Source organism: Pimephales promelas, chromosome 20 (genome assembly GCF_988280905.1).
Source record: "Pimephales promelas chromosome 20, fPimPro1.hap1.1, whole genome shotgun sequence".
In the NCBI taxonomy this organism is placed as follows: Eukaryota; Metazoa; Chordata; class Actinopteri; order Cypriniformes; family Leuciscidae; genus Pimephales; species Pimephales promelas.
Window position 1 is genome coordinate 24031267 of NC_142788.1, and position 17617 is coordinate 24048883.

General features: G+C 37.4%; 3 protein-coding genes across 6 annotated transcripts; all 3 read left to right on the forward strand.

Annotated features, from left to right (window-relative positions):
* Positions 1-402: 402 nt before the first annotated feature.
* On the forward strand, positions 403-4618 carry plagx (pleiomorphic adenoma gene X). 2 transcript variants are annotated; one of them, XM_039651530.2, is made up of 4 exons: positions 403-653; positions 2557-2589; positions 2784-2841; positions 2948-4618. In XM_039651530.2, the coding sequence occupies exon 4, from the start codon at positions 2988-2990 to the stop codon at positions 4125-4127; it is 1140 nt and encodes a 379-aa protein (XP_039507464.2). In that variant the 5' UTR covers positions 403-653; positions 2557-2589; positions 2784-2841; positions 2948-2987; the 3' UTR covers positions 4128-4618. The 2 variants fall into 2 exon arrangements, with proteins under 2 accessions (XP_039507464.2, XP_039507463.2); XM_039651529.2 differs by lacking the exon at positions 2557-2589.
* Positions 4619-6983: 2365 nt separating this feature from the next.
* trappc6b (trafficking protein particle complex subunit 6B) lies at positions 6984-9003 on the forward strand. Its single transcript, XM_039652606.2, has 6 exons — positions 6984-7304; positions 7447-7514; positions 7711-7828; positions 7980-8063; positions 8394-8487; positions 8694-9003. Exons 1-6 carry the CDS (start codon positions 7227-7229, stop codon positions 8723-8725), a joined length of 474 nt encoding a protein of 157 aa, XP_039508540.2. The 5' UTR covers positions 6984-7226; the 3' UTR covers positions 8726-9003.
* Positions 9004-9526: 523 nt separating this feature from the next.
* Positions 9527-17391, forward strand: tpx2 (TPX2 microtubule nucleation factor). 3 transcript variants are annotated; one of them, XM_039652603.2, is made up of 18 exons: positions 9527-9684; positions 10270-10397; positions 10719-10865; positions 11355-11472; positions 12559-12633; positions 12706-12753; positions 12878-13000; positions 13965-14074; positions 14181-14344; positions 14433-14601; positions 14703-14841; positions 14938-15154; positions 15243-15338; positions 15416-15586; positions 15679-15825; positions 15980-16091; positions 16316-16503; positions 16999-17391. In XM_039652603.2, the coding sequence occupies exons 2-18, from the start codon at positions 10289-10291 to the stop codon at positions 17107-17109; spliced, it is 2244 nt and encodes a 747-aa protein (XP_039508537.1). In that variant the 5' UTR covers positions 9527-9684; positions 10270-10288; the 3' UTR covers positions 17110-17391. The 3 variants fall into 3 exon arrangements, with proteins under 3 accessions (XP_039508537.1, XP_039508538.1, XP_039508539.1); XM_039652604.2 differs by having other exon boundaries at positions 16337-16503; XM_039652605.2 differs by lacking the exon at positions 12706-12753 and having other exon boundaries at positions 9539-9684.
* Positions 17392-17617: the final 226 nt, after the last annotated feature.

The following is a 17617-nucleotide window of genomic DNA, read 5'->3' on the forward strand; positions in this document are numbered from 1 at the left end:
TGTGCTAAACGTTACCTCAAAACAATTCATAATTAATTTAAAATGGAGGAAAACATTGTGTAAGTTTGTCATTCGTTCCCACAGTAAAAACAAACCTTTGGACGTTGCAAAGTAGTCGAATTATGATTTATTAATATATCTTGTCAAAAACAGTATTGTTAATGATAATAATAAGATGATAGCTATAAGTTAAATTTAAGAAACTTTAATTGTTCTTTATCTAGTAAGTTAAACTAATTACTTACTCTTTTTGAAAATTATTTATACGAAATCTAGATTTGTTTTTTTAGTTTATTTATAGAACTCAAGAAAATGCCATGTGAGTGTTTGGGATGTTTTAAATGCTGAAAAATAAGAGTGAAATCCAACCCTGAAAGTTGGCCAAAGTGGCTGACGTCACGTTCCCACAATGCACGCGCCCATCAACTCGAGCTCGAGCGCTCGCTCGCTGCTGCGGTGTGTTCAGAGGGAAAGAAACAGCAGGCCCGAAAAATACACACATTATTGAACAAAAAATAAAGTGTCCACTGCGAACCGGTCTTGAGAATTCATCGAGATATGGCTGAGAAACTATTTTTTTTATTAGCACCCATGTGAGGTGTAGAAGGAGAATGCATGTGAAATGCAACTTTTGCGGGGATCTAAAGTTTCTGGTGAGCACAATACTGTTTTTATGCAAATGTTATGTGTGAATTTAGGACCCCGTGGACTGTTTGCATTGATTTTCGAATGTTTGAAACCCTCAAGAGTTTGGTTGCTAGTATTTTTAGACTTTTGAGAAGATAAATGTGTGTCATTTAACCTTTTAAGTGGTTCAAATGTTGCGTGCATGAGCAAACAACATTAGCTACGCGACACTGTTAGTGTATTTAATGCATTATTTTTTTTTTTAAATGTTTAACATAAAGAAAACGTGAATGGATATTCTGATTATTGTTGGTCTTTTATTACGGATCATTTCGATTTGACCATTTAATCACAATGTTCCGCGGTTCTTGAGAGAGTTTGCTGACCGAAACGTGCCACGGGTTTCTGACCCCGAAACGTGCCAGGAGTAAATATACAAAAAGATGCCAGTGAAATCAAAAGTTTTTTTAAGCCAGAAAGTTATTATAAAACAAGACACAACTTTATATATGACTATAATACATTTAGTGCAGTTTGTTTGATATTATTTTAAATTAATTAGATTTTACCACAAACATGAAAATATGTCAGGCCTATTTGCATGAAAATGAAATTAAATGAAATGGGGGAAAAATGCAGTTACTATGTAATTAACATAGCTACTTGATTGTAAGCCATTTATGATTTTGGTAACACTACAATAAGGTCTCATTTGTTATACATTACCTAATATGAATTAACAATGAGCAACATATTTTTACGTAATTTATTTACCTTTGTTTATGTTAGTTAATTTTAAAAAATCCTGTTAGTCTATAGTGCATTATCTAATGTTACAGATACAACTTTTGATCTTAAAAATGTAAATGTCGAGATTAATAAATGCTTCTCAGATTATGTTAACTAATGTGGTAAACAAATGCAACCTTATTCTAAAGTGTTACTGTAATTTTAAATATTCAAATCTAATAATAAGCTAATATCATTTCGTTTTTATCTACAACAATAACAGTTTTGTTTTAAAGTTAATACATAGAAGAAGCACATTTTGTCCCAACTGAACTCTCAAGCTCCTACATTTATAACATTAAAACTAAATCTGAATATTGAAATAAAATAGTGTGGATTTATGTGCGCATTAAAATACTTGAAATGATTGCTTGAATGATGTCCATCCATTCTCTAAAAGGGAGGGAGTATAGTGGACATTTTCTGGAGTTCTGTCAAGATAATGAATGTGCTTTTGTGAGACTTGAAACAGGTAAACAAACCCTTTATAAATGTCACTGGCCAAGTCCCTTCAGGGTGTTTATAAGTTTCTTGTGTTGAAATCTGCTACCATTTAGAATCAGGTTGGTTCAAAGTCTGCACTGCATTGCCATCAAGCACTTAAAGCTTTTGTTTAATTTATATAGAATGACATTACTATTAAATGAAACAAATTATCTTCAGGAGTTGAATAATTAAAAAAAAAAATTATCAAATGAAAAAAATCCAAATCAGAAATTTTCAAGTGGACCTTTTTACTTCTCAGAAGTAAAATTGTGTTCTCTAAATAATATTTGTTGAAAGGAGACAATAGAAATTGATGCATACGTGCTCCAGGAGTTTTAAAACAAATTGTGTATAGAAGTATCTGTATAAATGTTTTACAATTATATTGCATAATTTTTTAAAAATATTTTTTTGTTTGTATAATCTAAGAACATTATGGCTGTACATTACATGTATATTTTTAAATAATCGTTTTTGTTTTGTTAGTTTACCGAAAAATTAAAATTCGATAATTTACTCATCGTTCTTCTGTGGAACACAAAATGTTATTTTATAAAAGTTATTTTTGTTGGTAATCATACCTTTTTAGTTACCATTAACTTACATTTTGTGGACAATTTTTTTTTTCAAAATGACTTATTTTTTGTTCCACAGAAAAAAATCATACAGTTTTGGAAAGACATAACGGTGAGTAAATTATGAACAAATTTTCTTTTTTCTTTTTTTTTTTTGTTCTTTTTTTTTTTTTTTTTACAAACTCCCTTTTATGAAGCACATAAATCCATTATGGCTTAATTTTTTTTAGATGCACATATGCATTATAGAACCTATGGTAAAAAAAAAAAAATCCTCAACAGCAGCATCTTTGTGTTTGTGTGCAGAATTTTGAACATGCAAAAAAACCACCAAGAAAAATCACCTGTTGGAGCTTCTTCTCAGGTACTTGTGAAATGCTTTTGTCTTTAAAACAATGTATGATTGACTATGATTGTATTCTCTCTTAAACCTTCAATTATTGTGGTAACTGATCTTTGGCTTTTCCCAGAGTGACATATGCCCTAAAAACTACACGTATAAATGAGAAAATGTTCCATGGCAAAGACCAGCTGAACGGCCACCTGCAGAACCACGACCCCAACAAGCAGGAACTGCGGTGTGAGGAATGTGGAAAGTGTTACAACACTCGCCTGGGTCTGAGACGCCACGTGGCCACACATGCCACCTCGGCCGGCGGTGACCTCACCTGTAAGGTCTGTCGTCAGGTGTTCGAGAGTATGCCGGCGTTACTCGAGCACCTGAGTACACACACTGGCCGGCCGCCCCCAGGGACTGTGGTTCGGGAAAGGAAGCATCAATGCGAGCGGTGCGGCCGGCGCTTCTTCACTCGCAAAGATGTAAGACGCCATGCGGTCGTGCACACCGGCCGGCGGGACTTCCTGTGCCCACGTTGCGCCCAGCGATTCGGCCGCCGTGACCACCTCACCCGACACCTGAAGAAAAGCCACGCGCAAGAGTTGGAGACCCTGCCGCCGATGCCCATTAAGGAGGAGCCTAGTCCCACCATGTGCTCTGTCGGATCTCCGAAAGATGCCACCGAAGCGTTTTCCATGGCCATGTTCAACCCGCAAGGCTTTCCGAGCACATCTACCTCAGGGGTCAATCATCATCATCATCACACGATGGTGTCTGGCCCCCTGTCCAGCCCCATGGGTGTGAGCTGCTACCTCGAGCCAAACAAGCCTCCGCCGCAGCAGTACCAGCAGGCTCCCAGATATCAGCCGAGCTGCACTACCTCATATCTAAAAACAGAGATGGAGAACTTCTTGACCGAACTACAGTGCGGGCCTATGCCGCCGCAGGCCGCCGTGGCAACTGCTGTTTCCCGGCCAGGCGACCTCCTTCCCGAGGGTCTGGGAGCTCAGAGTGCCCATTTCACCCTCAGAAACTCGGCGTTCACCTCCGCCGAGCCGCCCACCACCTCCTCCAACATGGACCTTTCGCACCTGCTGGGCTTCCTGCCGTTCGGCCTGCCTCCCTACAGCACTCCTTTGGGATACTCCACCACCACCAGCGCCGTGTCCCAAAGCCCTACCTCTCAGTTCTCTGGGCCACTTACCTCATTTCAGCCACAGTCACTGCATGAGCCTCAGGCTTCAGGGCACTTAAACCAGCTCTCTGGTTTCTCACCAACTCTACCTCGATTTCATCAGGCCTTCCAGCAATGATGTTGCTTGTGTCCACTATGACCTGCCAGTCAAACGCAACAAATCTGTTGCGTCATTGCCAAGTAGCTTAAATGTAATGAACTGGATACATTGAGTGGGTGCGAGGTCTTCAAATGAATCCTGTAGAAATAGATGAGATGATCACTAGGATAGATGGAGTTTTGCTTTTAGGATAGTTTTAACTTGGAGGTTTTCCCCAGAGAGTCTTCTGAGTAACTGTTTTGTAGTGTTAAATGAACTCAAATTAATGAAACGGAAAAGTTAGCAAAAAATACCTCAATATTTTAGTCACGAAAGGAAAATAATGCTATTACAGTGTTCTCCGTTGTAAAATGAAGCACTTTTTTTTATCAACGGCACTTCTGACTGAAGGTGCGGTCACATTTTGCGTTGCTCTGTGAATTTTTTTTCCCAACAAAATACTGTCATTTAAAGGGATACTCCACTTTTTTGGAAATAGGTTCATTTTACAACCCCCCCCCAGAGTTAAACAGTTGAGTTTTACCATTTTCAAATCCATTCAGATGATTTTTTTGATATTTAGAAGAATATCTGTAACCAGTTTCTGGTCTCATTGACTACCATAGTAGGAAAAAAATAAATACTATGGAAGTCAATGAGACCAGAAGCTGTCTGGTTACTGATATTCTTCTAAATATCAGAAAATCGTCTGAATGGATTCGAAAACGGTAAAACTCAACTGTTTAACTCGGAGGGAGTTGTAAAATGAGCCTATTTCCAAAAAAAAAGTGGAGTATCCCTTTAAATTGATATCCATGTGGGGGGCGAACAATTTTTCCATGCAAATTTCAGTTGGTCACGCAAATTTGCCGCATTGACCAACAGAAAGCTGCTTGGTGTGACACTGACTTCTGTGAAAGCGGTGCTTCATACATCTGCACTATTGACAAATAAAATTGTTTTGCCTGTGAAATTTCGCCGAAAATTCACTAATGTGATCGCACCATAAGAGTCTGTGGCCGTAGATGTACCTCTCACCTCACGGTCACACAACACAAAAAACCTACCTCTCTAAGCTGAACTCTTGTCATGAAAAGGATTCAACCATTTGACAAGAAATGAAGCAAATCCTCACGCCACAAGGCGTGAATAACATTATCTCGTTTGTTTTTTTGTTTTTTTAGAAAGCTCAATGATTTTAGTTATGAAAGCTTTAGAGTCAGGTGATTAATTAGCATTTAATGAATTAGCTTGTGTTGATTTTAGACTTTAGATAAAAGTTTTTAGGTGCTATTGTGTTCACATCCTTAATGCTTATGAAAGGAATCACACTTATGTGTGGAGACTCGTCTCCTGTAATCCCCCATCTCTCTCTGTTCATTCCAGAGTATTTTGTAAGTGAAATGCAAAAAAAGAAAAAAGGATTGTTTATTGGAATTGAAAATCATAATGATAAGTGAACATTTGTTTAAAATTAGCCCTTCCTGACAAATTCCCAATATGGGAACTAAACTTTTTTGTTGTTGTTGTTTAGTAATAAACAAGAATTGATCATATATACTCCCTGCATATCGCGGTAAAAAGTATCTTGGGCAAATAATTGGTAATTACACAACTGATTCTCACACTACCAAATTTTCCCGAATGCTTTGCCTGGATTCTGTATTTTTAGACAAACTAAGCTTAGCACAAACCCTGTTATTGCTGAAGCACTTCATGTATCTCCATGCAAAACCAGGAGCACTGTCAGGAGAAAATTATTTTTTATTGTTTTGTTTTTCATGTAATTTTGAATGGCATTTTAGCATTGCTTCACTGTCTATTCTTCTGGCTCAGTGTTATATGCACCAGTGACCTATAAGGTAACTGTTGGTATATGTTGTTGTCAACTCCATTTTGTTTATGCCATTTGAAGGGGTGAATTCATTTCATGAGATCCTTCTGTTCCTCCCATTTTGTTAGTACATCATCACCACAATCAATACAAATCATGCCAATAGCATTTCCTTATTTGGCTGAACTGAAATGGAATTGGCCTCTACTCAACTGTGATATTTAGACTCAGACTGATCTACCTCAGTGAGATGCACACTGTGCACAGCTGTACTGTACCTTTAGTGAGAAATGTAAAGTTTCCATGGCTGTTTAGTTGGAGTAAACAGTTGTTTTACACCTTAAAAATTTCAAGTATTGGCATTTTTGTGTTTCAAGGACTGTTTGTTTCCATAAACATTCTGAAAGCAAAAGTGAATGAGTGAGAGATGAAGGTGCACGCAGAAACAATGTTAAGGATGAATTTAAAAAAAAATAAAGCATCTTGTAGAACTTGAGTTTCTGTTGTTTCATTCATTATTATTACTATTTTTTTTAGCAAGCCCACTGAAATTTCAGTGTTTATTACATTTATATTTAAGTTATACTTAGGTGGCTTTTAAAAGAAATTTTAATTTGAAATGTAAACTAATATCATGATTACAAGCATTGCAACAGGCTATATAAACATTTTAAAGGCTTGATATATAAAAGATAAATACATAAATAGATGACAATGATTGTAAATAAATTAATTTACAGTTTTATACATCTAGCGTGTCTATTTGTTATGAACCATTATTTTATAAAATACACAATCGTATAACGCTGTAATGTATACTATTAGAACTGCAAAAGGAAAACCGCTGGTATTACATTGTGTTCAATACTCAATTGTGCAATAGTATTGATTATGATAGTTATGAGTAAAAACAAGCGAGGTGTTGATTGTAAAGCTCAATCGGTTGTTCGTTACTTCACTTTTCCATACTTAGTTCCCTAGTCTTAAATCGAAAGAAAAATCGGTTTCCAAATAAAACGACTCGAGAAAAGCATGTTCACATTCAGGCAAATACAAAGGCAGCTCATTCTCAGGCAAACAGGAAGTGGAACAGATGTGAATAAGGACCCTGTTAATAACAAGCAGTCGAATACTTTGGCGAAATATTTGAATTGAATTGATATATTCGCACACAGATATTTTTGCAATGAATGGCGCCTGTTTACTGAAGTAGCAGCTGATTTATACCTCTTGTCATTTTGTGTCGTACGGCCGTTGTTTGTCGCCTGTCAGTTTCGGTCTGGCTTTGGCTGAACTGGCTTGAGATGGCAGACGAGGCTCTCTTTCAGTTCCTGCACAGTGAAATTATTCAGTATGTCAACAGTGCAGAAACGGGGGAATCGGTAAGAGCTGGAGATATACATGAAAACACTGTCACAGAAACGTAGAATAGAGTATTAGAACCGAGTAAGCCAAGCACAATAATAAAGCTACTATTGTGGCAATTTTGCATGTTGAATTAATGTAGTGTACTTCTGTGCACAGGAGAATGGACGGTGTGTTTCTAAACTTGAGAACATGGGGTTTCGTGTGGGACAAGGACTTATTGAGAGGTATCATAACAGATATTGATATCCTATTCATAATTCAATCAGATCATCTCATGACATCCTAAAATCAGATGTTGTTGTGCAGTTATTTAGACTTTAACTCTGAACAAGTAAATTGGTTGTTTTAAAAACAGTTTAATTAGTAGTAGAAAAAAATCTTGAGAAGATGTGTCTCAACAGCCATAATTTCTGTTTGCAGGTTTACTAAAGACACTCCACGTTTCAAAGATGAGCTTGACGTCATGAAGTTCATCTGCAAAGATTTTTGGACCAGTGTTTTTAAGAAGCAGATTGACAACCTGAGAACAAACCACCAGGTGTGTACAATATCATGGAAGTCCCGTCCAGCTGTTGCTTTTTTGTTGTTGTTGTTGTTTTTGTTTTTTTATAACAAAAAAACATCATATTATCAATTTCATATAGCTTAGTGAATGTCTTTATTGAATAACTTGACAAAATTGTTTGTAGGGTATTTATGTGCTACAAGATAACAAGTTCCGTCTGCTGACCCAACTATCTGCTGGCAAACAATATCTGGAACATGCGCCGAAGGTATGAACATAAACAACATATTTTAAAATGAAACTCCAGAATCAATATCTTTAACATTTCATCTATCTATCTATCTATCTATCTATCTATCTATCTATCTATCTATCTATCTATCTATCTATCTATCTATCTATCTATCTATATAATTCTCTTTTGATCGAAAATACAGAAAAAACTGTAATTTTGTGAAATGTTATTACAATTCACAATAAAATAAATGCAGGGTTGATGAGCATAAGAGACTTTTCAAAAACATTAAAAATAGTAAAACTTTTGACCGGTACTGTATATATTCTGTGTTTGTTGATTCTCATTTATTTATGTCTGCAGTTTTTAGCCTTCGCCTGTGGATTGGTCCGAGGAGCACTTTCAAACCTTGGTGTGAGAAGTATAGTCACGGCAGAAGTGTCAGTCATGCCTGCCTGTAAGAAACAAATTATATGCAAAAATATAATAAATAACTACTAGATTTATTGTACTTTTTCTTTTATGATATTACTCAATCTGTAACTGATCAGCAATGAAGTTGAAGTTAATTTTTCCAGAGTTCCTGTTCTCATCAAGCTCCAATTAATTGTTTCTTACTTGTCTCCCTCTATCCCTCTTTCTCGGCACCTTGTTTGTTCTTAGGTAAATTCCAGGTGATGATCCAGAAGATTTGATTCACTACAAAGGAGTGTATTGCTAATAACATGTGCATCTGTTTTATTGCCTTGTCATTTTTTATTGCCTTGTCCATTTTATTGCTAATGTCACTATGATTATTTTTTTTATTTGCAGTATCTTGACAACTACTGGCATTAAAAGTGTTTTGGCATGCATCGTCAAGCCTTGTTGTACTGTATTTTGGTAGTGTTTTGATATTCATTATTATCTGCCCATATTCACGTTGTATTGAAAATTAATTTGCACTGATAACATTAAAGCTGGAATCCTGGTATGAGTTTGTGTTTCATTTTTTGAAATTAATTAATATTGGGAATTAAGATTAAAATGTTCGATGTTAACAATAAGGATTCATTTGATAGCATTAGTTAACTAGTTAATATGAACAAACAATGAACAATCTCAGCATTTGTTAATTTTAGTTCATGTTAATCTCAACATATACTCAAATATTTATGAGGTCAAATGTGTTTACATTAGTTAATGCACTAACTTTAATGGACTGCGAACTAACATTGTGTAAAAAATCATGCTTATTGTAACCTTATTGTAAAGTGTTACTAATGTTTTTAATAGCAAGTCGTCGCAAAAAGATCACTTTGTAAAACAGTAGAAGACTATAATCGGTATTTAAAACAATTATTGATATATTTAAAAACATTACAGGCATTTTTTTAAATGTCCTTCGTTTACGCTGCTCAGCTAGTCACGTGGTTATTGCGTTCTAAAACGTCACATGCGCGGAGCTAATAGGAAATGAGACGCGCCTCGTTAAGCGCTCTGATTGGCTGGTTTGTAAACTCAGTACTAACGGCACCAACATTCAAACTGAGCATTCACTTCGGGCTGGGTTGTTTGTGACCAGAGGATACGAGTTGCCTGCTGTTTAAACATTGTGCTATATTTTTTTCAGCGTTTCAGGTTCCGATAGGAGACCGAGGCATTGATTTTATCTGTAAGTGTTTATATATTTTGATGGATTTCGATAGTTTATTTGACACGACTGCTGCGTTTAGCTAAAGATTCACGTTAAATTGTTGCGGTCGTTTTGGGCCGTAACGTTAGCTAACGTTAATCGTAAAAGCCAAGGCCAAGCTTTTTATTGTTTGGTTTTACGTTAGCATAATAGAAGTGTATTTCCTCGTTTTATTACTGTGATCTTAAGCCATATGATTATATTATTTCGACTGCTTTAGTTTTAATTTGATATTTTTTTCCCTGTTTATGCGTGACGTTAACGAAATGCAAGACAGACTTGTCTTTCATAAGAACTGATTTTCAAATGATAGTGTAAAATGCTAGTCTGTCACTTTAACATTACTTTTAATATTGATACAAAATATATCCGTAACTGTTTGATACTGCTGCTTTTACATGCTAAGTTAGGCCTTTAGTCAGAGATTAGCAATTAACTGCCATTTTGCGCCACCTTGTGCAGGAAATGCAGTTCCAGTGTTGTTCTTCATGGCCCTTTATGACTTGTTTGATGTAAAATATTGATATAGATGCAGTTTGACTGTGTAAATACGTGCTTTTGAAGGAGATTAGCTGGTGTGAAGATGGAAGGAGGCTCTACCGATGCATACACATGGGATGCCCCTTCACATGTTATAGAGTCTATAGATGATTTTATCCTGGACCCTCAGGATAATGCTGACCAGTGGTTTGGTAAGGCATTTCATTCTTTTTATGTATAAAATATACATGTTTTTGTTCCTACCGTGAATGGTGATGTGCAGAAAATATTGTATATATTGTTAATTTTAGAAATGATCACACAAACAATATTACCCTGTAGTGTTACTTGGTGAACACCTTCAGCATTATTTTTCACTGTATTATTTTATGTGCAGGCTTGGTGGTATCTCAGCAATATTACAAGATATTTGTACTTGAAAGAATTTGTTACACAACTGGTCCACTGAAATGACCTCATGAAATCAAAAGGTTGATTAAATTGGTAAAAATGTATTTCTGTTTTAATTTTAGAATTGAAGGCAGCTCCTAAAAGCGGTGCAGTGGAACAACTCACAACCCCTTTAAGGATTGTAAATCCTTTTGATGAAAGCCGTGATTCTAACAGGCCCAAAGCTTTGGTTTCTCCTATGGTCAAACAAGTTGAGATGACAAGCTCAGGTTGGAAAACTGCATTGTTCACTTAGAAAGATCTTATGTATGAAGCTTGTTTCTCTTTTGGAATAAAGATAGTAGTGACTTTTTATCCCATATTTCTGAAATTGTGAGATGGTTGCACTGTTTTTTTTTTTATTCCATGGAGGAAACAAGCTTAGATATTTGAGGCCTGTTTACACAAAGAATAACAAATGATTATAATTTTATACACATAAATGCATGACGGTGTTCTGTTTCTTATAAGTGAGAACTTAAGTTTTTTTTTTGCCTTTTTCAAATGCTCAAGATCTTAAAAATCAGGATGATTCTTTCTGATTGGCTTTCCATATTTTCATTAAGTGATTTAATCTGTTTATAGTAGTTATGCACTTCCCTGTTCTCAGAATTGGAATTATTAAAACTTTATAGTTACTGTATTTGTGCACAGGCCTTTAGAAACAATTTGAAAAGGTGTTTTTTGCATGTCTATTCTTAACATCTGCTCTGCTTCAGATGTTACGGAAAGCTCCACTACAGAAGTCCCATCTAACATAGTCACGTCATGGGGGAACAGCAAACCTACAACAGCTCCTGGCCGGGGCCAGAATACTGTTCCTGCTCAACCACGCAGGTAAAGAGATCTGCTTATTAGAGATGCACCAGTCGACCGGACAGAAATCAGAACTGGCCTTTTTTTTTTGCTCCAAACACACGATTTGCTTTTCTTTTGGCCAATCTCTTCCTGACTTTTGCACAAACTGCAATGCGATTATTTACCTGTAATTTGTGTAAATATTATGAAGTCTTTTAAACAGGACGTTTAACACAGGCCAGTGACAGAATCTGCTTTAGACGGGTGCAAAGAGAAGAACAGTGGTGTGCCAACAGAGTAAATACTGTACCAGGCACAGCAAGTTCACAGTTTGTGACGTCTGAAATATTGAATTGGGTTTTTTATATATATAATGTATATATTTGTAAATGTAGCTCTAAAAGCAGCTGTCTATCTTCAGAAAACTTTCAAATGGCATTTTCTTACCCCTCTGTAGAATGCCTGTTTATAAGTCCCTACATACAACTAGTCAATTTTTTTCACTCTCTTCTAACACTAGCTATTTTTCCATCCATTTTTATGCTCATTAGTTCTAAAAATGCGCATTAAAAATGTATGCGCTTGTTTCAGTTGAGTAAATTTATCTGATAAGTAAACATGGGCATAAACTACTATGGAAACCCATTTACCGAGTAAATTCCTTGTGCATTTAAAAAAAATAAATCGGTGTATGACCTAGTTTCACCGTATCTGAAAACCTGTTTGGGTTTTTCTCAAATGCCTGAGCAAAGTGTTGTCAAAATGGTTCAGGATAATTCCCTCCCAGAACTTAAAATGACTGCGTTCCCAAACAGCAGCTACTGCCTCTGAAAGCAAGATAATGTGTTTATTGTGTTCCGTCTACACACTCTACTTGCTAGACCAAGTCATTTATCACAGGCCTGTAAGAAAAGTAGGAGAAGCCACTGTATATAATAATTTTTGTAGTGCTATTTAGCACCAGTTTATCAGAAAGTGAAGTTTTTGTTCTCTTTGACTCGCTGGATTGAAACTGTTTTGTTGGCAAATGTTTTATGCGATATTACAAATTTGCACATGTTCAACTCGCAACTGTGAGTGGAAACATGGCTAATATCATTGTATTTTACCTCCTCCTTCCTGCAGAGTGTCTAAACGGCCAGTGGCTAGAAATCAAAATCCAACAGCCATTTCCACTCCCCCGGTTGAAAAGAAAAGAAGGTATGTGTTCCTGATATTTGTGTCCATTGTAGTATATTAGTGCTCAATTAGCCCCTTTGTCTTGCTGCATAGAGTTGTACCAACTACTACTGCAAGGAGAGTTTTTGATCAGCGGCGAAGGTAAAACTAGAGGGCACCTGGTGGGGATTTACTAGACTTCACTGGTGAACTGGGTAGTAATGTGGGGTGTTACTTGAAAGTAACAATACTTTGTCATTTCACTGTTGTTTCTTTTCATCATTAGAAGCTCAACATCCAGAACTGTGCGACGCAGTGGTGCTGGTGCAAGGAGTAGTGTCCGGCTGAGGAGCAAACCAGCCATTGCCTCCAAGACTTCAGATACTGCTTCTGCCTCCAACACTAAACAGTGAGTGAGAATCTTATTAGACTGCATACAGTTAGCGAAATCAAACTACGTTGCAGTTAAAAATATATTTTTGTTTCTTTTTATTTAGCAAGGATGCATTTATTGATTTTTACATTTGTTTATAAAAGATTCCTATTTCAAAATAATCTAAAATCCTGTTTTGTTCGTTTTTTTTCAATCAGTTAAAGGGGTGGTTCGGGATTTGACATCGGGCCTCATTTCCAAGTTTGCCTTAGTGTTCTTTATCAGTGGAGACTGTTTCCCAAAAATTTCATTCAGTCTTTCCAGTTGCATAGTTTGCCGGTGCTGGCCTGGTAACTGCTCGCCTGCCATTTAAAACAGTTCTACCCACTCCACAGTACTCCAGTTGAACACAGTACATGAAGTCAACTGTCTTTATAAAGTATCTTATTAAACGGTCTGTACACTTCCGAAGTTCTCAATGCTTCGTTTTGCATGTAGGGACCCTCTTTATGTTACTGTGTTAGTGTGGGACTGTTTGGGCCTTGTTAGTGGTGTTAACTAGCGATTTATTTTTACTTAATAAATGCCCCATATACTAGTGTTATACACTAAACCGTTTTTAGAGATTAAACTCTTTACATTTGATTATCATGAAAACAAATCTCAGAAACGGTTAACTTGGTAACAAAGTTTTATTAAACAAAAGGTTCATTTTGCGCCAGAGTTCTCCTCTAAGAAGCACAACAGTTTTCAACATTTTCAATAAGATGTTTGAGGATTTCTGAAGGATCATTTGACACTGGATAAGTAAATGAAGAGTTTAGATGCAAAAGCCTCTAAGTGCCATTTGAAATTTTCTTCTAAAATGATCATTTTTATCAAGCTTGTATATTTAAGTTCAGTAATTTCACTTAAATGGCAATGAAGATTACCTATTAATTGTCATTTAAGTGAAATTACTGAACTTAAATATACTATTTATATTGTCTTTGAACTTCAGACCGAAAAGCACAGAACAGCAGGAGATGGAGCGCATCGAGGCCCTGCAGAAAGAGGTGGCAGAACAGCGTCGTAAGAACGAGGCCAGCTACAGGGCTGCCCTGGCAGGAAGTGAGTCATTGGCTAAACTTAATACATCTGCTATTTGTAACAAAAATATTGCCTTTTTCATTTTGCATGTTTTTTTTTAACTTGTTGTTCTGGTATCTTCTTAAAGGTCAGACTCTTAAGAAGCAAGTGCTGTCTACCACTATTCCCAAAGAGTTCAACTTCCGCTCTGATAGCAGGCTGAAGAACCACACTGATGGAGGCTCTGCAGATGACCACTCGTACAGGGAGATAGACTTCACCTCTCAACTCCGCAAGCACCCTTCTTCCCCTGTGAGTGCCATCACTAGGATGGGTCTGGATGATGTTGGATTTAAGTTGCTTGATTTCAAGAGATTTGAATGCTGTCTTCAATCTGTAGTTGAAGGCTCCAAAAGGAACAACTATTCCCAAACCCTTCAACCTTTCCAGAGGCAAGCGGAAGCATGAGGAGGCGGGAGCCTACGTGCCAATGGCCCAGCAGATTGAGCAGTACCAGAAACGCACACCCGCCCGCTATCACCTGCGCAGTCGCCAGAGCCAGGAGAGAGGTGAGACCCTGTTTTGGTGGCTTGGAATGTTGTTCGCATTGAATTCAATTTATTTCCTCTAAAATATGATTCTTAATTTCCCCTTTTGACTAATTTTGCAGGACCATCACCAGTGAAGACCGAAAAGCCAAAAATCACACACCCCAAAACGCCACAGCTAATGACTCGCCAGCGACATCGCCCCACTGCGGTGAAAAGCTCTGCAGAGATTGAGGCTGAGGAAACAGAAAAACTGCAGCAGTAAGCTTTGCTCAGATGTCTTGCTCGTGCTTCAATAATCCTTCATTTTAATGTGGCATAAGTAAACCTGTTCAAACTTTCCTTCTGTCCTCTCAGGTTTAAGTTCAAAGCTCTAGAACTCAACAGAAAGATTTTGGAAGGAGCTCTGGTTCCCAAAAAGCCTGCTATTAAAGAAGTCACCAAGCCTGAAGGCTTCCAGTTGGAGATTGAGAAGCGACTTCAGGAGAGGCAGGCCAGTAGGAAGCCTGAGGAAAAAGAGGACCACACGTTCCATCCCAGACCGCTACCAACACGAATTCTAGAGGAAGTTGTGGTTTGTAACAGTTCCTTCAACCCTCCTTTGAGCTTGGTTTGCTAAATTAATGTCACTTTTATAATTCTGTTTGTTTTAATTCTTAAAGGGTGTCCCGGAGAAGAAAGTTCTAAATCCAACCGTGCCAGAATCACCTGCGTTTGCTCTTAAAAACCGTGTGCGAATTGAAAAGAAAAAAGAAGAGGTACATTTTAATCGTGTATGCTTTATATATAATATAATAAAACGGATATGAGTCAACTAATTTCTTTGCATTTTCAGGAAAAGCCTCCTGCTCCTATTAAGGCACTTGCTGTGCCCCACTTCCTGCCCTTCCAGCCCAAACCACCAGTCAAGAGCCAGGTAGAAATGTGCCCATTCTCATTTGAAGAACGTGAGCGTGAACGAAGGGTCATGAAGGAGAAGAAACTGGAGGAACTGAGAAATGAAGAGGTATTTTATTTCTGGACCTGAGTGTTTTGACACTAAAGACCTTCATAAATGGTACTGTGTGCCTAAATGCACTGCCTTGCCAAATCTTACAGTTGCCAAAGTTCAAGGCCCAACCCCTTCCTGACTTCCATGAAGTGCACCTCCCTGAGAAAAAGGTAGCTGAGCCCACCAAGCCTGCTCCTTTTAAGCTGATGGTTGACGAACGAGGAGCTGCAAAGGGAGAACGCTGGGAACAGATGGTAAGATCTTCTTTTGGCATTTCTCCTCATCTTCCATCGCTGAATGTTGGTCTACTGAACCACACACACCCAATGTGTTGACTTAGCAGTTGTTTGCATACTTCCAGCTAGTTAGCCATTTGAAAATCACTTTAACTTCAAAATGTTTCCCCAGATGAAAGAGGAGTTGAAACGTCAGGCTGAATCGGCGTGTTTTAAAGCACGGCCAAACAATGTAACGCACAAAGAGCCATTTGTTCCGAGGAAGGAGATGCGTTCAATCCTAGGTATGCTGCTGTGTTTGTGGTGGATGTTTTTTTTGTGATCTTACCGCTCAGTGTTGTACTGTCTCCAGTCTGACCTTCCCTTGGGCTTGTTGGCTTTGTGTGATTTTTGGATATTGAAGTGCACAGTTAACTCAAACTCTTGCTTCTTTCCAACTTTCACTGCTCTCACCTCTACCTGACTGCTTCACCTGGTCCTCTTTGTTCACATTTGGCACTTTCTTAAGCCAATACTACTAATTCTGCAGTTCCGGAGGGCTTCCATTTGGCGACGGAGCGGAGAGCCATGGAACGCCTAGAGTATGAAAAGGAGATGAGCGAGAAGGAGGCCCTGAAGGCTCGCATGGAAGAGGAGCGGGCTAGAGAACGAGAGGAGCAGGAAAAGGAGGAGATTGCAAGGCTACGTCAGGAGCAGGTAAGAGATTCCAGAATGAATTGTGCTAAATCAGAAGCACAGGTGAATTATTTAAAATATTTTTCTTTTTTCCCTGTTGGACTGGAAATTAAAAAAGGCATTAGTTCACCCCAAAAATGAGACTCACCACCTACTCCCTCAGATATGTTCCAAACATGAATTAGTTGCCTTCTTCTGTTAAACACAAAAGATATTGTAAATAATGTTGGTAATCAAACAGTTGATAGTAGACATTAACTTCCATAGTATTTTGTTTTCCTACTATGGAACTCATTGGCTACCGTCAACCGTCTGGTTACAAATAATCTTTAGAATATCATCTTTTATCTTCAACTCGTATAGGTTTGGAACAACTTGAGGGTGCATAAGTGGGGACAACTTTTGTTTTTGGGTGAACTATCCATTTAAGTCATTTTAGTGTTTTCTTTTGATGTAGAATTGTTTGACATTGAAAGTTACTTTATTTTTAATTGAATCCTTTTTTTTCCCCAAAAGGTGCGAAAGGCCCAGCCAATAAGACGCTACAAGCCGATAGAGCTGAAAAAGAGTGAAGTGTCCCTCACAGTGCCACAATCTCCAAACTTTTCTGATCGTTTCCGCATGTAAATGTGGAACAGTTACATTGACTTAATTGTACATATGTAGTTCTTATGTTTTGATGTCTCCTGTTTTATATCAACCTTTGTCTTTTATGAATATTTAGAGTGGTTTTTATCTCTGTGGCTGATGCATTAATCATTTGTGGTCAAGTAAAACAAATTTCCAGTTGGCTGTGATGCCTGCCCCAGCTAAATTTCTTAACTTTTCCTGTATATGCAGATTCACTTTTTTTCTGTCCTTTTTAGCTTTTCTTCTGTATCTCTCAATAAAGAGATTTTAGTATATAAATGCTGTGTGCGTGGTTTATGATTAGTGGTTCGACTCCAATAAAATGGTTATTTGTTCCCAAAAATGACCACAGATGAGAATTCTATAGAAGCAGTTTTTTCTTAAAGGAATAGTTCACAAGATGAAGTTTATTTACTCATTTTAATGGTTCCAAACCTGAATGAATTCCTTCTGCCGAACATTATGGAATAAGGAATTAATAATGAAGATTGTCAGTAACCAGACA